We start from the raw sequence: 21,706 nt of genomic DNA on the forward strand, positions 1-21,706 counted from the left end.
GCTTTAGTTACAGCTACAGGTCTTCTGTAGTGCTCTTTAGGGTTGACTCTTCAGAAACTCTTGATAGGTTTGGGCTGTGGTTCGGTCTATTATTTTTCCATTTGTAGACTCCATGAGAATTTTTATATGCTATGTGGCTGTACATCAAATCTTGAGTGTGCAGTTTTTTTTAATTATTGGTCTCGACAATAATAAACCTCACGGTTCACTGAAGGGATAGACTTTTATTGACAACTTGACTCAATACACTCCAATGGTCTATCGCAACAGAAATGTGTGGTTAAGTGATTTATATCACAGTGTAATCTTTTAGAATAACCTAAAAAAAAAAAGAAAAACATTTGCCATACATACCACCGCTCAGTCACACACATATTTACGTTTAATCTGCCATGTGTTCCACAAAAGGCTTGATTGATCGTCGTCTTCTAGAACGCAACATGTCACTTCAGGTGTCCTGCAGAAATATCCACAAAAGCTTCTATTGTCCCAAATTCAAATCAATCGGTCAGTCAGATGTTAAGTCCCAGGGAAGGAAGTGTTGTTTTGACGAGTCGAACTGAAGCACTTGTGTTGTTCCTGTTAAGGTCCTCACTCATCGGGGCTGTCCAGAACACTCTTACTGAGAGCCAGATCCCAGTAGTGTTCGGTGCCGTGCTTCTTGAAGTGTTCCCTGGCCATGTTTTCTGTGGGGCACTGCTTGAACTTTATGTCCCCAAAGGAGCGCTCTTTTGCTGTGCCCTGGGCGAGGATTCAATGGCGGACTGTCACAAAGCGGCACTCAAGATACAAATTGAGTTGCATCGGGAGACAACGTGAGACACTCACCTCCCAAATCAACCAGCACTTGTTGTTCCTCCTCGTGTCGTCGTCGCCATCCGGATCTGCGCGCAAGTCAGACGTGTGAGCTGGAGATATCGTCTCAAACTAAAATGACGCCGGGTCTCACCATCTCGTTTGGAGTTGTGCTCCTGCCACTTGATTCGGTGCATCATGAGCTTCTTGAACTTCTTTTGAGATTTGGGGCCTGGCAACAAGAAACGCTCGGTCAGAAGGAGAACCGAAGCCACGTCATGAGGGTACAATCACTCCAGATCAGCAGAAACTCTGACTGACCAAATATGATGATGATTGGGGACTATTGGTCTGTCCCCACACCGTTTTTTTGTTTTGTGTTAATGGATTAATGACCAATTTCGAGTGTTGACAAAGAGTGAAGCGACATGCATTTGAGTCCACCGAAATGCTTCAGTGCGGAAAGAACCGGTCGGCCACAAAGGTAAATGTGTGCACATTCATTTTTGCTAATCAAACTGCCTAGTCAGCTTCTACTTGTTGCTGGGGCAGGGGGTGGCGGGGGGGGGGGGGGTTCTTCTTTTTTGACCTTTGTAAAAAAGTTGAGGTAACCAAAGTTGTTTGCTTTTGTTAAGTAGTGAAGGCTTTTTGATTTCCTCACCTCCCTCCACCACAACCAAGTTGACATCTTTATGGAGAACGACCGTGCCGGTCAAGTAGAGCTGGTTTGCATTGGCTTCCACTTTGAACTTCTTAGCTGGATTTTGCAGGTTCCGGATCCTGCGCGGCAAGAGAAGATGCCGTTTTTCCGGGTTGCGGAAGATCCCATTCGCACGGATGCGCTCGCGACCGACCTGTACACCGTAATGTGAACCCCGTTGCTGAGATCCTCTTTCAACTTCTTCACCTTCTTTTCTTTGCGCTGCTCGGCCGTGAGCTTGCGCGCCGCGTTGGCCTCCTCGTGGGCTCTGCGCAAAGGTCAAAGTACACGTCAAACAGGAGAGAGCGGTGGATGAACCCAAGCGGCGTGATGGCCGACCGACTTTTGTCTCTTGGCCATCTGCGCTCTGACGTGGGCTTCCACTTTGGTGGGGTCCTGAACCGCCTCGGTTCCCAACACTCTCATCAGGTTGGAGATGCGAACTGCGAAAAACCACGGCGTACGTTAGCCGTGCGGACAGATTTTTGATCGTCGCGCCTGCGTGACCCTTACCTTTGGGTTCCGGTGGAGGCATCAGTCCGAGACGGACCTTTTCTTGTACTTCTTTTTGGCCTTCCCGTCGAGTCTGTCGCCTGAGCTTTTTCTGTTCTTTCTTGGTCAAGTATACGCCCAGCGTGACCGGCTTGTCCTTGTCAACTGGTGGCACACCAAAAAAAGCACACGCACACACACAAACACTGTAACCGGTTTAGTCCTGGAGGATTGTAACAGCAGCGCCACGTAAATAAAGAAAGAGAGAGAGTCACATCAAACACTTACCGGGAGGGCTAATTTGGGCAGGATGTTCCACTAAATTGGTCACCCCGAAAAGCACCACCTCATCAAGTTTCGTTTCTGGCTTTCTTCATGGGGTTCAAAAAAAATAAAAAGAAGGGAAAAAAAGAGCATAAAAGTTGGAAACCAGATTTTTTATAGCACCGACATATTCCGACTTTCTGTTAGAATAGTAAACGCAGTTAGTGTTGGAGTGTGTGTGTGTGTGTGTGTGTATGTCATCGGCTCTCACATCTCAATGTTGGTGGGCAAGATGAAGGAGTCCCACCATTCGATGTTGGGCACTTCGCTGTCACCGATGTCCTTCCTGGGCGCAATCAGAGCCAACTTGGTGGACGCGTGGATCCCCGTCTTCTTGGCAGCCTGCGAAATCTCGTTCTGCAACCTCTCCAACTGGGCCTGTCGGAACAAACCAACGGTCATTCTGAAACGAGAGCGTCCGGGGGCTCCGCAATGGTCGGCGTGGCGTGAACTCTGACCTTTGTTCGAATCCTTTGAGCGATCTTCTCAAATCGACCCTGCTCGTGGAACTTGAAGGTTTTGCGTGTCCGCTGAGGCGCGTCTATCGTGACGCGATTGTCAAAGTAGGACGTGGACTCCAGCTCCTCGCCGGGCTTTTCTTTGAGTTGCTGACGGAACTGTTCCCGCTTCACCGCCCGAATGTTGGCTGCACCCGGAAGGGAAAGAAAAGTCCGCTCAATAAAGCACAATTATTGGACAGATTTAGTAAGACTTGAGCTTGCTTGCAGTATTTCTGCTTTTCAATCAACCATTAAATGTTGATGACATACACAAATCAAAGGTATTCCGTGTTGAATATTCCATAATTCCTTGAAATTGCTTCACACAGTTCTACAGTTCTACACGGCAGTCATCGAATCAATCCTGTGTTCTTCCATCACGGTTTGGTTTGGGGCCGCCACAAAAAAGGACAAAATCCGACTTCAACGGACAGTTAGGACGGCAGAAAAAATCGTTGGCACCGCCCTACCCACTCTTGAGGACTTGCACACTGCAAGAATCAAGACAGGGGCACGGAAAATCCTACTGGATCCCCCGCATCCTGCCCACCACCTTTTCCAGCTACTCCCCTCAGGCAGACGCTACAGATCCATGCGCACCAGATCCAGTAGACACTTAAACAGCTTCTTCCCTCTAGCCATTAACTCCTTAAACAGTCACTGACATAGTCACTCTTCTTGCACCACAAAATGGTACTACAAAACTACTGGTTACTCTAAAATGGTTCAATGACTTTGTTGTTTACGATGATACTAGGGCAGCGTGTTATACCGGAGACAAATTCCTTGTGTGTTCTACATACTTGGCCAATAAAGATGATTCTGATTCTGAGATAGCAGTACTGCACAGCAAATATCCTGTCCCCCTATTACGTCACAAATCTGTCAGTAGGAATGGGATTCTTTTTTTTTTAATCCTTCCCCTACTCTGGTAGTCATTAATTCCCAATACTGATTCAGTCATTAACCATTTTATATATATATCTGAATTCATTTTCTGACAAATACTGGAGTCAGTCCCCCCCTCCCCAATCCATTTAAATGGACGTACCTTTGAGCGTTGGCATGCGATGCGTCAGCTCTATCTCTTTGCCGGTGGCATCCACTGTCCTGCCCTTGTCGTCCAGGATGAGCGGCGTCGGCTTATTCACTTCCTTCACTTCCACTCTTCTGGAGCAGCGCACAGAAAGAAGGAAAAAAAAAAGGTTCCAGCCAACGGGCATCCAAACCAAGTTCGGCGCCACTTTGTCCGAGACTCACGGTGGGGCGATTCCCATGGCGTGAAGGTTAGCCAGAGCCACAAAATTGTGAGGGATGGAGTTGCCCAACATTCCAAGGATGTTGGGCTTCACCGACATCTGGGACTGCAGGCGTGCCTGCTCCTCGGCTACCTTGCGAGCCTTCTCGATGGCGTCGTTCATGAAGCTAGAGGCCTGTGAGGGCATAATCGAGCCGCCCATGCCGGCGTGGCCCAGAAGGCGGGACATGGGAGATTCCATTTGTGTCTGCTGGGTAGAGAGGAGGCAAATGTCAACATTTTCAACCATAATTAGCAATCCCTGAAACAGTCAACTATTATCCACAATCTTCATTGGACCACAAACGGTGATGCTATATATGTAGACAGACAATGTCACAATACTCAAAGGCATATATTCTTTATCCTCTGTGGGGTAGGAGACTCGCATTGCAACCTATTAAGTCACTCACAATGAGAATCTCAATGTATACAAATAGCCACTTTCTTCTTAGTCTGACTGTATCCGCATCATGCAGCACAACATTATAGAATATTATTTCTTTAATAATAATTAATATATAAATATATATATTTATTTTTTGTAGCTTTTTTTTCTGGTAACCTGAAAGGGATTCTTATGGAACACGTTTATTGGAACACGTCTATTCCGGCGGGTCTTCTGGCCTGCAAATAGAGGGTTCACTGTAATTACCTGAGCAGGAGATGGAATGTTCAGTTGCTTCCTTCGCTGTTCGATCTGCTTTGTGGCTTCCTCCATCATCTGTTTGATCTGTTTCATGACCCCCGCCCCCACACCCCAGAAAAAAAACAAAAGCGGTGCTGTGTGAGTCCTCCATCTCGGCCATCGCAGATATGCTTTGCGGTGAAGACGTACCTGCATTTTACTGAGCATGCCTGGGCTCTCTGACGTCAGTCCCAGATTGACCTCGGGCTCCTCCACCTCCTGAAAGCGAGGCACTCGTTTGCGTTTGGGCACCGTACCGCCGTCGGCAGCGGCGGCTGGCGCGACAACACCTTTCGCTCCGCCTGTGTCCGTGTCGTCACCAAACACCTCCTGAGAAGCACCCCACCGACAATAAATCTTTCAAACCTTTCCACTGGGGGTCGAAGTCAGAACATTTGCATTCAGGTGGTCCTCGTATACCTTCAGGTCTCGCTTGCGGGTCTTTTCTGCATTTCCTTTGTTGCTTCGGGAACCGCGGCTTTCCTCCAACGCTTCGAAAAGACGCTCAACAAAACTTCCGGCTGACTCGTTCAGGAAAGGGTGCAGCTGGTCTAAGAGGAATCGAGTGTGAATCCACAATTGAACCGGAACTCAAACAATTGTAGCATTTTTTTTAAAACTAAAGTTTCCTCTCAAAATTAATGTGAGCAAATGGGCTGAAGAGAAAATTGGATATATTGACAAATTAATGTGATACTGAGAGAAATGTCATATGACAAAGGGGAATTGAACCTGATTGTTGCTACATGTGTTCAATAACTAAGGGCCTGAATAAATCCATTGCCCAAGGGTACCTGTCGTTTTCCTTTTGTCCAGACCTTTCCCCACGCACTGCAAAGCCACGGTGACCACAGTGGGCTCCGAGAAGCCGAGCACCTTCTTCACGGTGCGCTCCACCCATGGCCTCATCTCCTCCACCTCCTGTTTAGGAAGCGACATCCTCTCGTCTGCCAGATACAGGCAAACATTCCATTTAATTTACACACACGTTCAAGTACATTCGGTTGTACACACACACACACGCGCGCAAAAACAACGGTATTCAGTGGTACTTTGACCGTTCCGCAAGCAATTGAAACAGTTTAGACACTGGGCAAATTGCAGCTAAGTGGTTTGGATGTGAAAATGACAGTCTAATAAAAATGAGTCTGTCTTGATTGACTGAAAACGCTGTCAAGTCAACCGACCCGCGAAGAGTAGCTGACTGGCTAAATGCTAACATTAGCAGTGTTAGCACACAGTGGAACACGGGACGTAAAATGAGCCGCTTGGTTACCTCACAAAGTCTTCCTTGTTTCCTGATCAGGTATGAGGACAGCGGCGTGGTGAAAGTAAGACGGCTTCGTTTATGCTTCGAGACGTTTGTCACACCACGAAGCTCGAAGTTTTCTCCACAACTTTGAGTTGGGGCGCGCGGCTGCTACCGTTCACACAACGTTGTTGTCTGGCAACCCGGAACAGGAAGTAGTTATTTTTTTCCTTCTGCTTCTTTCTTCTTCTCGTGGACACTTCCGGGGGTATTGGAAGTTTTCGTTTGATCGCCCCCTACTAGCACCCAAACGAAACGACATCATTTATTTCTTGTGGGACTGTAATGAAAAGTGGATAAAAGTTCTTATAAATACAATATACTGTATGTATGCAGTTTTTTATACTTTGTAGATAACTAGTCGCTCATTTAAACAGAAAAAATGATTGTGTTCGGTCAATGTTATAATCAGAATAAGGCGTAAAGCGCGTGACTATCTTGCCTTCGGGTGGGGGGGGTTAACCCACCCCTCTGTTGAAAATTAGCAGCCGCTCTGTCATTCATCGACTACGATTCGTCACTGTTGTGAAACAATTTATCTATTGACCACAGCTGTGAACACGTGATTATCGGGTGACATGACTGCCCCCCCCCCCACCCCGCCACTCGTTATTTTGACTATCTTTACAGGAATTGGGTCAACTGAGTAGAGTTGGAGTAGCGCGAGCACGAAAGCGCTTGTGTGCCCGGGGCCACCGTTCGTCTGCCAGAGAGAAGCCCCGCGACCCCCCCCCCCCCCGTCCCAACCACCCCACACCCGACCCACACTCCCGCCCCCTTCGTCTCTCCCTGTGTCCAAACTCCAAAATCACTGCACACACAGCTCTACATGACATACACTTAAAAAGAGAAACGAACAATTGTGTGAGGAGAAATAGTAGAAGAAATGAATATGTGAATACAAATATCTACTTGATTGATCAAATTAATAACTGTTGTACAAGTGTAAGGATAAATATATCACTGTACCATAAAACTAAAATCAAGTAAAACTACTCGATAGTTTAATTACCGTCACACAAGTGGACGTTGACGCTATGATAAGACAAAAATAATGTCAAACGACTCCACTGTTAAATTTGTCAAGAGCATACAAGTACATTCTAAAAAAAGATACCCTTTGCTATCTAGTTGTATCCTCGTGAGCGCATCGTATTTTGGTTCTGCTATTTTCCTTGTTTTGTATTCAGTTTTTTTTTTTTTTTGTCGTTTATTGGATCTTCTTGTCCTTTGAGTTGACAAGTAATTTTCGTTCGTATCGATCCTTGCCTCTTGTAGCTGCTTTTGGTTTGTTGTTTTTGGTTCTTTGTGACCAGCGTACCTTCGTTGTACTTTGTCGGATCTTGCGTTATTATCAATGAATATTTTGGTGACCAAAACCTCTGATCTGTGTTTACTATTTGAAAATAGTCTCTAATTTGAGTCGAGGCTTAAATAAGAAGACATATTGTGTGCGTGGAAGGAATTTGACATACTGCGATCCATCAACGGACATGCTTTTGTCCGCTGACTGAAAGAACAAGATGCCATTCGGAGACTATGTGCTTTTTTTTTTTTTTTTTAAGTATACCATTTATTTGGGAGGAGGTCTTTATTCTTTTTTTTTTTTTTTATAAACATTAAATATTGTCCGTGTCGGTCTGGAGGTGGACAACTCCGGTGAATGAGTGAGCCTTTTATTTTTTATTTTTTGATGTCTGACATTTATTTTCCCAAAGAGTTTTTCGAGATGTCAATTTGAGTTTTGTATGGCCTTTAAATTGAGTTATTTGGACAACTCCTTTCAACTCTCACTGAGCCCAAATCAGACAAGATACGCTGACATCACACTGTGCACAGAAAATGACAATAGCTCATTGCTTTCTATACAGGACACCCACACACATGCTACACTCACATGTACACACACTTGTTCCTCCACCCAAAACACACCGGCACACTCTCCCGGAATACACACAACTGAATAATTATTGCAACTATTCCCTCTCCACATAATCCCAATCCAGCCACTTGACAATGTTGTCATTAGCGGCGCATTAAACGCCTCATTTCAATGTAAAGTGTCTTATTACATAAGAAGGTAATTTATGAGAAGACATTGGCAGCGTAAAAGCCCCCCCACCCGCCCCCTGCCACCCCCTGAGTGGCGCGTCTTTTTGTCTGGCTCATTGCGCGTTCTGCTACGTTTCATCACAATGACCCACTTTGCTGCTCGTTTATTTGACAGGAGGCACTAAATCACCCCCCCTCTCCGAGGACCTCTGCTGTCATTACGTTCACACAAGGACCTCTGCAGCCTCCCCACGGGGGCCGCAACGTCGAGCACGTGAAATCGCTCCCATCCCAAATCTGCCTCGCTCTTTTTGCAGCCACCCATCCTTCGCACTTGTTTTGTTTTGTTTTTTTAAACACTACATGTCGCCTCCCTCTTTATTAAAGGCATGGCGCTAATTTTCAAACCTTTCTCTTTAGTTACAACACGTCCTAGCGGGCCTTTATTTGATGAGGAGCCCTTTTTTGATCTAAATATTTGAACGGAACTATAGAGATGGAGCATTCGGTCAAGCAAAGACAAAAGGATTTATTTATTTGAGGTGAGGTGTTTATTTGAATTAAGCCATTTATTTGAAAAAATATTTTCCTCATTATTCTGTGAATACAAATTATGGCGCTGTATAAGATCCTGCCCACATTTTAGTCAAAAGGTGTTGATTGTTCGAAAGGAGGCCTTTACTAGAGGTGAGGTTGGAAAAAAGGGGGGTGTCTAATCGAGGTGAGGCACTTATTAAAGCCATTTTTTTTGTTTTGCTTGCGGATAGAGCGCAGAAGCGTCGACTTGGACTGAGGTGGGTTTTTATTTGTTCAAATATGCGTCAAATCCGGGTGAATGGAGCTACTGATTGTAAGAAAGGAGGCGTTTATTTGATGTGGGGTATCTATCTCAGGGGTGGGGGGGCTTTATTTTTCTAACATTGTGCCTGTCAGGAACTTGGCACTGCTATTTGTTGACTGTACAATGGAGACGGTTATTTATTGGAGGCATTTATTTGAAATAAAACAAAAAGGTGAATTTCGAGTTAACTCATTCCCTCCCAAAGACGTTTTTAAACGTCTTTTCAGACTTGGTCCAGAATTGGCTGGTACTGAATGAGTTAAGCACATCTCATCTTGTCTTATCTCATCTTGTTGGTTTTGCAGAAATCAATTTGATTGACGCCCCCCCCCCCCAAAAAAAAATCAACAGCAACAACAAAGGAGGGATCTATTTGAGATGGGGCAATTATTTTTTTTTGTAAACAATGTCTGGGTGAAGCTGCACATGCTGCTTTCCCTTTCTCGAAAAAAAAAAAGAGACAGCATCTATTTGTGGTAAGGTGTTGATTTGGGCAGTCAGGCAACGTACTCAACGGCTAGAGTCGGCCAAGGCAGAGTGCCACAATTAGACAAGAAGCAGACCGTATGACGGTGTCAACACAATTGGAGCCAAAGAAACGGTGACGTTATGGTCGCTTGCCCCGCGGCGCGGCTCCGGCCCAATTACGACCCGCCGATGTCACGAGACGGACACGCGCGCCCTTGAAAAGTGCGAGATCCTCCGTCAGCGCCGACGGCCCACGCGGACGCCACCCCTGAGGCAGACTTCTGTCTCATTCCGCAGACTATCAACATGCCCTTTTTGTTTTGCTTTGTTTTTTTTTTTTAAACCCCTTGAGGACTGGGCGACGAATACTCGCAAGTGTGTATGTGTGCTCAGCGGTGATTCATGAAAGGACCTGACATGCATTGAGTGTTTTAATTTCGTATGAGTGTATGAACCCTGTTTTCTGAATTTGGTTACATTTGTAAGTCAAGCCACGATTGGTCGTGAGCCGAGCCCCCGAGGATTCTATGATGTCATTTTCAGTCGACAGCACTTGACAAAAATGGCCGCCCACTGGGACGGATCAAAACGGAGGGCGGGGGGTGTGGGGGGGGTGTGGGGGGTGTGATTTTGCTGCTTCATTCCCATTCCACAATTGATATAGACATCAGAACGCCGAGTTTAGACTCGTGTGTCCCAATTGAACTTGTCAGGAACATTTTTGAGTTGACTTCCCTTTTAATGGTTGAACAAACATGGCGTTCATTTTGCTCTGAAGCTTGAAAAATATACCATTTTGGAGGTAGTTTTTTTTTTCCAAGATGGCGCCCGAGTAGGCAGCCTTCGGCAAGTGCTCTTCAAGAGCCTTGCGTTTTTGTTCTTTTTTGCTGTTTTTGTCTTTTGTTTCGTCACATGTTGTTTGTTGTTTCATCGTGTGGACCTGATATGGAGTGTTTTCAGCGCTTTTTGGCCACGACATTCGTCAAAGGAGCAGTATCTGTGCTTGGTGGTTGCGCCTTCTCGGCAGCACGCCTGTACCAGCACAGATTTTGATTGGGAAGAATGTCGGCGCCATTGACTGTCGGTGCTGGACAGACCTGGGGCGATTGTGTTTTTTGCGCCTGTAATGGGCAGCATTTTTCACAACCCCGTTTTGTTCAGTTAAGATGTCGGCGCTGTTGGACAGTCGGCGTTGGTCCGGCTGGATGGATGGCCGCTGAAGTTGAGGATGAGGAGAGAGGAGCGTTGGCGAAGAGCGCCCATGCGTATTTGGAACCGTGAGTCGCCGCTTGGAATTGAAGTGGATTTCCATGGGACAGGAGAAGTGAACCAATCTCTTTTTTTCGTCAATGGATGCTACAGCTTCTTGTTGACTTTGAAACTTAGCTTGTAGCCGACGTGTGCACATTTTGAGCATGACGTCTCTGATCCACTGGTTAAAGGACACTTTGATTCTCTCCTCTTTCATCTCAAACTGCTTCAAACAACAAAGCGTGTGATGGAAAAGTGGTTAGAACTGCATGACTGTCCGTGTTTTATGTTATGTGTTGTGTTTATTATTTTACTTTATGTTAACTGTTTTGTAAAGCGCTTTGTTACAGCTGCCGCTGTTGTGAAAGCGCTATAGAAATCAGCATGTATTGTATTGTATTGTATTGTATTGTATTGTATTGTATTGTATTGTATTGTATTGTAGGAGCGTCAATATATATATTTAACAGATATTTTGCATGTATCAAGTTAACGCTCGCCAATCAGAGCCAAAGCAATTGTCCAGATGGCGATTTGTATTTGCCCCCCGCCCCCCAAAAAATTGTAAGTGGGGGGGTCACGTGTATTTCAAGGCACCGGCAATTCAAAAGGCGTTTGCGTCCTCTGTTGTCTTTCCCAAAAGTCAAGTGAAAGGGGGCTTCCACCTCGTCTTCATCTACAGCCTCCAGACGGGAATGAGGGAGGGCGGAGGGTGGGGGGGGGGGGGGGGGGGGCAGGGGCTTCTCTGCTAAAAACTGCATGGATACAAGGGGGGGCCGAGCGGGGGGTTGGGTATTCCGTTGTGTTGTGTCACAAGGCTGGCCCATCCGCACATCACACAACGGTTCGGGTCTCTCTCTCTCTCTCTCCACTTTGTATGTGTGCATGAGTGAAATATCGGTGCATTTCTTACGACTTTATGGACTCTTGGTGTGCGTGTGAGGCATGGCTGATTTCATCCAAAGCAAGCGGGGGGAGGGGTGGTCCGGGGCATTAAACCACACCCTCAGAAAATGTGCCACTCCCGCACCCGCACGCACCAGAGTGTGCCGGAGCTCCAATTTCTTGCAAAACATTCCACATACAGAATTACGTATTTCCAAAATCGAGGGCAATTACCTCGCCGGCTCGAGGCAATGTCGGCATTCGGCTATTCATAGTTTGAGTTGCAATACAAGAATAGCTGCAAGGTGGCAGCCCTCTCACCTTGACTGACTTGACAAGAAGCAGCAGATTGTGAGCAGTTTTCCCAAAAGGTGTCTTTGAGCTGATTCTTGCCACTCCCGGTTTACCGTCAAACTAAACATCAGACAAAATATTGAAAACATAAATGACATTGTTAGAAAACAGTGCAAAGCATCATAGATAGGCTCATAAACATAACTGGTAAAATATGGAGACAATACAACGATATCCATGGGGGTGTATTCCTGATCCTCTGCCAAGAGTGATGACAATTATTCACTTGTAATTGATGTTTTGACTTTTAGTTTTGTGATTAGCTTTCATATTTATATTTTACTTATTGCAGATTGTTTCTGCATTTTTTATTTTATATTTTAGCTTATTTCTTCATTTTTTAAATTTTAATTTAGTCTTTTCCTCAAAATTTTCACTTGTCATGAATCGCTTTTGTTTTGTTTCAGTTTTAACTTATTTTGCTTTGTGTCGATTCTTTTTATTTTTACACTTCATTTATTTTTCTGTTTTTGCTTAATTTTTTTTGTCTGTTTGTTCATGACTGATTGGGTTTCTTTAATTCAATTTAATGGTATTGTTTTTCATTCAATGGTTTTGTGGTCGTTTCAGGGCTTTTGACTGATGCCTAGCTAGTGCTTCAAGTGCCCCACCCTCAAACCCCTGCAAATTACCTCATCAGTCACACACACACACACACACACACACACACATTCACACACACGCACGCACACACACGAGCAAGTGTTGTGTTCTGCTTTGGCAGCTGGTAGGAGGCACCCACCCCCCGCCTCCTCCCGCCATCAGATTATGGAGGTTGAAGTCACACGCACTCGAAAATGTCCATCCTCTTAACGTGCACCCCCAATGCGTCACATCTGCTTGCTGTCTGCCCCTTTGAAAAACATCACACGAGTTCTTAATTCAGTTTTGGAAAAAAAACAAGTCATTTTATTCCCAAACTCTCCATTTGTGTGATTATTGAAAAAAATGTAGCCAGAGCATGTAATGAGTGAAGGTGAACCAAAGACTGGAAAACTAACAGGATTGGAGGGGCGGGAGTGAAGTACAAGGGGGTGGGGAGTGAGCCGGTGAGCTGGGAGGAGGGGTCAAGTGTTAAAGGAAAGTAGTAGAACAAGTGAATAAGAAAGGCTACAAGATTCCCAAATCTTTCCCAGTCGTTAAAAAACAAAACGTAAGTGCAATCAATCGGTCACGCCTTGGCCGTAGAAAAAAAAGTGGAAATCAAATCCCCCCAAAATACAAAATTCTCAAACGCGAGAGTCTGATGAGGAAGTCTGATGAGGAGTCGGCGTCCGATGGAGGCGGGGAGGCTCTTTCGACAGACTCGCTTGTAATAAGGCTTGCAAGATGCCTCGCGACCACCAAAGGAGCCACTCAAATCAACAAAATAAATAAAAGAAAATACACTTCAAATACAATTCAAATAATTAAAAAAAATCACTGGTTATAATTAAACAAAAATCAACAATTCAAAAAAATAAAACAAATTAATCTTTTAATTAAAAACAAAACAAAAACACTCAATTCCAATATAGAACAAAGAAATAAAATGAACAAAAATGGGAAATAAACACAAAAAATAAACAACTGACCTGAAGTCAATGACAAAGAGAAATATGTTTGATAAAATAGACATAAAATCAAATTCAACAAAACACCCCCCCAAAAAATATTAATACAAGGGAAATAATCCAATACAAAATAAAATTCGGCAATAATTGGAACAAATTAAAAAAAATAAAATAAAAATAATGTTTGATAAAAGGAGGAAAGAAAAATGTAAACAACAAATCAATCAAAAAATGTTTTTTAAAATAATCTAAATAATTTGAAACAAACCATCCAAATGGAAATAAAGTGAAGGCGTTTGCATGTCGGCCGCCTCGCTTGCTCGCTCGCTGGAAATACTTTGAAAAATAGTTGAGTGGAAATATTTGTAGCACTTTTGCATGAGTTGCTGGTTTACGACGCTGCGGTCGGCAACTCCTCCTCCATGTTTGGACTCGGGTGTTCCAATGTGGGTTAGCAGCACAGGAGGAGGAAGGAAGCGTCGCTCGCTCGCTCGCTTGCTGCTGGCAAGTCAAGACAAGTTTGTTTACATTTTTTTCATCATTTCAAGTTTTGTAGTTGCACCAGCCTTTAGTGCACCTCCTTCGGTCCCTCGATTCGGGCGGGAGCCGACAGGAGGGAGAAAAAACAACAACAACAAAAAAGAGGCGAGCAGAATAGCCTCTGCTGACAAGATGGAGGCGTTTTTGTGGAATCGAGTTGTGGCAGATCGTTAGCCTAACAGCACAATTGCTAAAGTCGTCAATTTGTTCTTCACGTCTGTGTAGCTTGCCGAGTTGTGGTAACACACAAAAGATTTAAGCCAATTTCCAAAATGTTTTGGGCAATCAGGGTAGTCGGCTACCAAATCGTTAGCTTGCTAGCATAATTTCACATGTCATTTCGAACTCGATAAAAATGAGTGGTGCGCCATGATGCTGGGCAAAAGTTTCATCGTAGTAACCGGAACCCCTTCTTGTTTCAGGAAAATGTTGAAAAAATTGTGCTATTAGGCTAACAAGAGCGCATGTTATGGCATGTTTTCGAAGTTTGAAGGTTCAGGCGACTACTGTCAAGATGTGTGTTTTTTTTTTTTTGTTGTGAAAGCAAACAATCAAAATGTAATACAAATGCACTCCAAGCACCAATTGTTCCTTTTGAAAAACAACAAAAAATAAACACATCCTGTTTGGTAAAAGGCACAGTAGTCCGACGGGTGAAAAAGAAAAACACACGTGTCAACAATGTCGTAAAAAATAGTTGACGCCCCTCACTGTGCGTTTTCCTCAGCTGCCTGAAAAATAAATACCAAGAATAATAAATAAATGCAGTGTCAGATCAACAGACAGATAAATTAACGATGGGAGCGCTTTCACGCCGACGCGTTCTCCGATTACATTCGTGAGTTGATGACGTTGTTCTCCAGAGTCCTTGAACGGATCACTTGTCCAGTACAGCATGGATGCCATTTCCTTTTTTGTTCCTTGTCGTGTCTATCTACAACCCGTAAAAAGGTGACATCATCCGCCACTTCCTCTCCTGACAGGAAGTGCCCCATTCTTTTTTTTTTGTGTGTGGAGATTTCAGTTTACTTGCAATCCTCCTCCGTGCTTTCTTTTGCACATTTTGACACTAGTTGTGATTATCAACACGCGTTTGATTTGCCCCTGTGCCGCTTTGCTCTCAGGTCTCCGAGGGAGTGTCTAATGTTCTTCCTGTCGACGATCGTCAACAGCGGCGGCGGCTTGGCTTTGGCAGCGTGCGGCTTTCTTAAGATCCTTACTGAGCTCAGGCGGCGTGGTGGAGGACACGGCGCTGTCCTGCGTGGCCTCGCCGCCGCCGAGCGCCAACGCGCCCGTTTTCCGCGGGGAGAGAATGGGCGCCACATGCACCCATGTGAGGCTGGGCTCCGACGCGCGAGCCGTTTTGTACTCCGACGGGTTGGCTGAACTGTCGGAGCCACTGTCGTTTCCCTTTGCGGGATTTTGGTGCGACGGCGGCGATGACGACGGAGGAGGAGGTGGGGGAGGGAGAGGGGGAGGGGGACAGGGACAGGGGCTGCCTGCTGGGGCTCCCGTGTCTTCTTCCTCACTGTCGCCTTGGTGCTTTTTCTCTTGTGTGCTGATGGCAGGGCACTTAGGGAGACCTGGAGAGGGCATCGGCGAGTCGGTTCCTGTCCAGCTGAGTCGGCGTTTCTGTAAAAGTCAATGCCAAAGTCATTTCACAATCAATTGCGCGAGAGAGAGAGAGAGAGAGAGAGTGAGAGAGCATGGAACCTGGAAGATATGAACTACAACAAAAATTAAGTACCGGTATATATTAACCCTTTCATGCACCCTGTAACCTGGCAAATATATTTTTAAAAATACAAAAATAAATGGATACATAAAACGATACAAAATATATACAACGAAAAAAAAAGAAACTTCAATTCATAATATCAGACAATAATATAAATAAGTACAATGACAAAGTGGTACAAAAATATTCTTAGGAAATCCACTCTCAACATGAAATGAACTCAATCGTAAAAGTAAAAAACTTTTTAAAAAATTTGGACATATTTCAAAATTCTAAATAAGAAATAAAAAACATGATAAATGAAGAAAAATATATGATGAAAATTTTAATTTGACTTAAAAATAATTACTGTTATAATAGAAGTAAAGAATGGAAAAGGTATTTTTTTCCCGATGTTTCATTCCTTGAAAATGTAAGGTGACATTCCACATATGTTCACATACGCCTAAAAATAAATATGGAGTAACACTGCCCCCCCGCCCCCACCTAAAAAAAGTTTTAAAAAAGAGCATTTATGACGGGTATCACTTAAACATGGATTTTCAGTAATCGTGAATCGGACCGGAGTCTATCCTTCGCTAGTAGTGGGAGTCCACTGTTTCTACATGTCTACATGTGTTGCTCAACCATTTGTGTTGAACTCTCCATTGTGCGGCAGCAGCTTGTGCTCACCTTGACCGGGATATGCAGTTGATCCCTGTGCTTGTGCGGCGGCGTGGCGCCCGGTGTGTCCTGGATGGCACGGGCGGACGATGCGGCGGTGTCGGGGACGGACGACGGCGGGACGGTGGCGATCTGTGGAAACCACAGCTTCAACATCATCTCCACCTGGAGGAGCGTGTTGAGGTACCGTTCCCTGAATAATGAGACACACACACATGCATTCGATGAGAGGAACGTCAGCAAACACATCTGGACACCCGACATGATATTCGCTGGACGTTTCATTATGCACACGCTATTACACGAGTGGGTCATGCGCTGGCTGCATGACAACAACACTCACAGGTATAGATTCTTTATCCTCAACGAAAAATGTCTATTAGAGCACCTAACTGAGGAACTCACAGTAAAAGAACATTTGTGTCTCATTGACTGTACTGCCTCCCGGTGGCCACAAAGAGAAGCTCGATAAAATGAATTGCAGCATTAAATTACGATGCAGACTTTTTTGTAATTCTTTTAATCAATTATCTTATTACTGTATGCTTCTATAAAGAACAATATCACAGCGTATTATTATTCCTTGTAAAGTTTTTGGGGGGGAACGGATTAATGCCGTTTCCTTTCTTTTAAGTGTGAATAGATCATTTGAAATACGTGTTTCGAGTCGCCAGCATAGTTGTGGAACAAGTTAAATGTGAATGTCAAGTTTTTTTTGTGTGAATATTATTTGCTACAGTGTTTTGTGGAAATTGCTTTCAGTACACAAGATATTCTTGAGTAGTTTACTATGCTGAAATGAATACCGTGAAACATATGCACAAATACGTACATCAATATCTGATATACTATATGGTGTTGGGGTTTGGGCTCATCTTACCCACTATTTGGTTTCTGCAAAACACCCACAATCCTCTGGATGCGATCCATGGCGACGCTCTGCTGAAAACTGCTCAGTCCTGTCAATCACAAACATAACCCCGCCCTTATCAATATTTGGGCCGAGACCTCGCAGTCATGACAGAGCAAAGCCGTCGTACCAGATTGAATTTTTAACACGTTCCAAGTTTCTTTATAACAAGAAAAATTTTGCGACTGTTAAAACTTTTTGACAATGTCTGGCGAATGTCTTCTGCAACTTTATACGAACCCTGACGAAAAAAACAACAACATGAATATTACCCATTTTACCTATTCTTTATTTTCTGATAGGTAGCTCTAGGAAAAATCAGGGCAGATTTGGAATCAGCGCAAACAATTCACATAGAACGGTTTACTTGCATCTCTGATTTATCCCACATAAATTTCAAATCTGATTTATTTCACAAATTATTATTTTCCCCAAAGATGCAATTTACAAAATAAGCCAACATCTGTCGCTTTCTGTTGGCAGAAAAAGCAAGATGGCAGAGGATTTCACAGAAAATGCTGTCCTGCAAAAAACACACTGAGCTTGAAATACAAACAAAAGTCTGCCGCCATCCAGTGGTCAACAGTGGTATTACACTCAAAATAAATGTGAAGCTAAATAAAAGTTACAAACTATACCGTGCCACCCCCCCCCAAAAAAAGTGCAATAGCGGGACTATGAACTCGCAACCCGTGATGGGGGTCAACTTTTCTTCATCTGCTCTCTCGACATTACATTGTACAGGTGCTGCCTCTCAGTATCGAGTGATGACGGATGAGGTGGCTCGGGCATCTGTTTAGGATGGATGCTTGATGCCTATGTCTCTTTAGTGAGGTGTTCTACGGGGAACGAGGCCCGGGGGAAAAAGAACCGGGACATTCTAGAGGCCTTAAGAGTTGCATAAAGTGGTGGGGGTGGCCTTCACATCGATCAATTGAGAATCACTGTCAACTTTTGGTGACATTTTTTTTTGTTTGGCGGCGCACTGTGAAATTTTTCTGTCAATTATGGGCTTGTGCAATACTTACCGCGGTCAAATCGGCCCTTCTTCAGCCCGTTCAGCAGCTCCAGCAGTGGCCTGACAAAACCCTGCAGCTCAGCACACTGTGACAGCAAGCGGTAGAGAAATTGATTAGCGCCAGCCGTCCTCGCCGTCTCTTCAGAGGTGGCCCGGGTCTCACCTTCTGGGCAAACAGCAGGTCGCCCTGCGATTTGGGAACCTGGCGTGGCAAAGAGCCGTCGTCCTCTTCCTCTTTGCCGGCGAAGCCGTCGCACGCCCACTGCGAGCCGGGACTCCCGGACGCCCGGCCGGAGTCGCCGGCCGTAGCCGGCGTGCCCCCCGCCGCCGCCGCCGCCTCCAGGAGGGCCGAGGAAGAGGCGTCGGTCAGGAAGACGTCGGTGTCATCCGAGTCACTGAACAGGAGGCTGTCGCTGGAGCTCAGCGAGTCAAAGGAGGGTTGGGACGACGTGCTGCCCTGGGACTGCATCTCTGTCGAAAAGGGGGACACAAGCAAATTACATCCAAACGTTCACGTGCTCATGTGTCGCTTCACAAAATGGTGGTGTCCTACTTTAACATGGCATGGGGGGGGGGGGGGCAGCCAGTCGACACGCAATGCTAGCACATGTCTCGCTCCCATTGACGAGATTGGAGACGGAAGAGTAAAAATGTGAGCGGGGGGATGGGAGTCCGAGCCTAGCGGAATCAGAATAGGCAGTCTCGTTCTTTCACAGCCTCCAGTGCTCGGCTTGTAGCGCCGCCCTCGCCGGCTCTGGCTGAAGCTCCATCCTAGCCCCCCTTCCTGAACACAAGACCCCCACCCCCACTCCCTTTACACACACACACACACACACAAACTGCTCTTTCCTCTCTGGGTGCATTCTGCATGCCTCTCATCTCATCTTCCTCATCCTCTTGTGTACGTACTCGAGCTGGCCACTCCTCTACATTTTCCTTCCGCCACTTCCTTCAATAATATTTAGGAAAAACGGGAGTCCACGTTAACAGAATGTCAAGCATTTTGGGGGTTCAACGTTTGAAGGCTTCCCAAACCACCGCCTAAGAGAGGAATTTAGTCATTTTAGAATTGCGACGTAGCCCTGACCAAATGCTGTCGCTTAGGTTCCCCACCCCCGGACCATTCTTTTCTCTGGGAGTGATCCCTGCCGGACCCTGAGCCCTGGGGGAGGTCACAAGGATACTCACTTGTCACGCCCACTTCGTTTGACGCGCATTGAAAGTCCATCGTTTTGGACTTGTAGCTATAAAAAAACACTTTTTGCTTGGCGTGTGAGATTTTTTTTGACGAATTCATTGAAACAATACAATTTAACTATTTAGAACAAGTCCACGGGCATCCAACGAAAATACATTTTAAAGTGTTTATGCATTGAACTAAGAAAACATAATAATTCAAACAGTGGAAATAAAAACAATGTCATGAAAATGCATCATTTTTTGTTGAGTATGTTGTTTTATGCCGTTTAATTTCCCCCCCACGGAAAGAAAACGGTGTCTGTCTTCAAAGGTTGTAGCAGGCAGATAAACAGGATGCGGCTAGCTTGCCAACTTCGGGAACCCCCCCACCCCCCACGTATCGAAAAATGACGTTACTTACCCTCCGCCCGATGTATTCACGATAAAAAAAAAGAACAATGCTAGCTCTTCTTGCTCCGAACTGGTTCCGTCAGTGAGCAATGGGCGAAGAGAGCAGCATCTGGGCGACCGGCGTCGGCTTGGACAGAGTCGTTACACGTCCACGTCCACTTGGGCCGGCCGTGAGTCGCCGTGTGTGTATGTATGTGAGATCTCGTACGTGTGTGTGATCGTGGGTGTGTGTGTGTGTGCGCGTGTGTGTTTGCTCGCTCTTTCTTTCTCGGCTCACTTTACGAGCGTCAACATGTGCCGGGATCCACGTGCCCACGTCATCGGGTCCGCCCATTGGCGGAGGGCTTCCGGGGGAGGGCGAGCGCCATTGGTCGATAAGCGCAGCCAGTGTTTGGTTTGCTGGGCGCCGATTGGACGGCGTCGCGACCGCTCGTAGCCCCGCCCACTCATGTGTCGCCCGTGTGTTTGCTACTTGTGTGCGTTTACTTCTACTACAGTGAGCGGGTGTAAACACACTCGTGCGCTACCACGCCCACCGGCAGGGGTTAAAAAAAGAAAAAGAAAAAAAAAGCCTGCTAACCGAAAGTCTGCATCACGCGCTCGCAGTAGAAAACCTGGCGCAACATAGAAAATGGAATTAATAAAAATAATAATAATACATCAACCGGGTTATCTCCTTTTCACTTTACAATCTTTTTTTTCCACAATTCATCCATCCATCCCAGTCACCAGTTTGTTTGTTTGTTAATATATATCCATCCATTTCCCGATCCGCTTATTCTCACAAGGGTTGCTGGAGCTCATACCTAGGGACAATGCAGCCTGCCATGCATGTTTTTGGAATGTGGGAGGAAACCCGGAGTACCCGGAGAAAACCCACACAGGCCCGGGGAGACATGCAAACTCCACACAGGGAGGCCGGAGCTGGTGTTGAACTCTGCACCGTACCGCTGCACCGTGAGCCCGACGCGCTAACCACTGGATCAATGGAAATGAAGAAGTCAAGCAGGGTCTTTGCACATGCCGTGGCCAAGAGTCGAACCACGATTGCTGCGGCCACAACGCAGGGTGATAACCACTGCATGATCACAACCTCGTTTGTACAACTCAAGTGAAAGCGAAAAACGAAAAAAAAGCTTCTTGTCGGATTTTCCTGACATTTTCTTTTGAACTGATTATGATTCCCTTCGCACTGATAACAAGTCAAACATGTCCGAACTCTCACAAAGGCCGGAACACTTTTTTGAAATGATTCGTCTTGGTTACAACATTCATTCATTCATTCATTCATCTTCCGAGCCGCTTGATCCTCACTAGGGTCGCGGGGGGTGCCGGAGCCCATCCCAGCTGCCTCCGGGCAGTAGGCGGGGGACACCCTGAATCGGTCGCCAGCCAATCGCAGGGCACACAGAGACGAACAACCATCCATGCTCACATTCACACCTAGGGACAATTTAGAGTGTTCAATCAGCCTGCCATGCATATTTTTGGAATGTGGGAGGAAACCGGAGCACCCGGAGAAAACCCACGCAGGCCCGGGGAGAACATGCAAACTCCACACAGGGAGGCCGGAGCTGGAATCGAACCCGGTACCTCTGCACTGCGAAGCCGACGTGCTAACCACTGGACTACCCGGCCGCCCCATAGGGTGTGCGTTCACCCGGAGAAAACCCACGCAGGCCCGGGGAGAACATGCAAACTCCACACAGGGAGGCCGGAGCTGGAATCGAACCCGGTA

General features: G+C 45.8%; 3 protein-coding genes across 5 annotated transcripts in view; 1 reads left to right on the top strand and 2 right to left on the bottom strand.

Annotated features, from left to right (window-relative positions):
* Nucleotides 1-21,706, top strand: part of ca14 (carbonic anhydrase XIV) — a 159,703-nt gene that overhangs the window by 115,681 nt on the left and 22,316 nt on the right. The gene's annotated exons all lie outside the window — the stretch shown is intronic.
* On the bottom strand, nucleotides 205-6,260 carry prpf3 (PRP3 pre-mRNA processing factor 3 homolog (yeast)). Of its 2 annotated transcripts, none has more exons than XM_052065079.1 (17): nucleotides 6,073-6,260; nucleotides 5,591-5,743; nucleotides 5,217-5,347; nucleotides 4,947-5,126; nucleotides 4,764-4,841; nucleotides 4,072-4,316; nucleotides 3,863-3,981; nucleotides 2,770-2,957; nucleotides 2,523-2,689; nucleotides 2,276-2,358; nucleotides 2,009-2,152; nucleotides 1,839-1,938; nucleotides 1,650-1,763; nucleotides 1,457-1,575; nucleotides 950-1,027; nucleotides 829-884; nucleotides 205-741 (listed from the first exon to the last, which is right to left on the bottom strand). In XM_052065079.1, exons 2-17 carry the CDS (start codon nucleotides 5,733-5,735, stop codon nucleotides 592-594), a joined length of 2,097 nt encoding a protein of 698 aa, XP_051921039.1. In that variant the 5' UTR covers nucleotides 5,736-5,743; nucleotides 6,073-6,260; the 3' UTR covers nucleotides 205-591. The 2 variants fall into 2 exon arrangements, with proteins under 2 accessions (XP_051921039.1, XP_051921038.1); XM_052065078.1 differs by having other exon boundaries at nucleotides 4,072-4,319.
* Nucleotides 12,844-20,627, bottom strand: LOC127600570 (circadian-associated transcriptional repressor-like). Of its 2 annotated transcripts, none has more exons than XM_052065250.1 (6): nucleotides 19,979-20,627; nucleotides 18,542-18,849; nucleotides 18,389-18,464; nucleotides 17,331-17,409; nucleotides 16,460-16,643; nucleotides 12,844-15,681 (listed from the first exon to the last, which is right to left on the bottom strand). In XM_052065250.1, exons 2-6 carry the CDS (start codon nucleotides 18,845-18,847, stop codon nucleotides 15,190-15,192), a joined length of 1,137 nt encoding a protein of 378 aa, XP_051921210.1. In that variant the 5' UTR covers nucleotides 18,848-18,849; nucleotides 19,979-20,627; the 3' UTR covers nucleotides 12,844-15,189. The 2 variants fall into 2 exon arrangements, with proteins under 2 accessions (XP_051921210.1, XP_051921211.1); XM_052065251.1 differs by lacking the exon at nucleotides 19,979-20,627 and adding an exon at nucleotides 18,932-19,198.

The sequence above is a fragment of the Hippocampus zosterae genome, chromosome 5 (genome assembly GCF_025434085.1).
Source record: "Hippocampus zosterae strain Florida chromosome 5, ASM2543408v3, whole genome shotgun sequence".
NCBI lineage: Eukaryota > Metazoa > Chordata > Actinopteri > Syngnathiformes > Syngnathidae > Hippocampus > Hippocampus zosterae.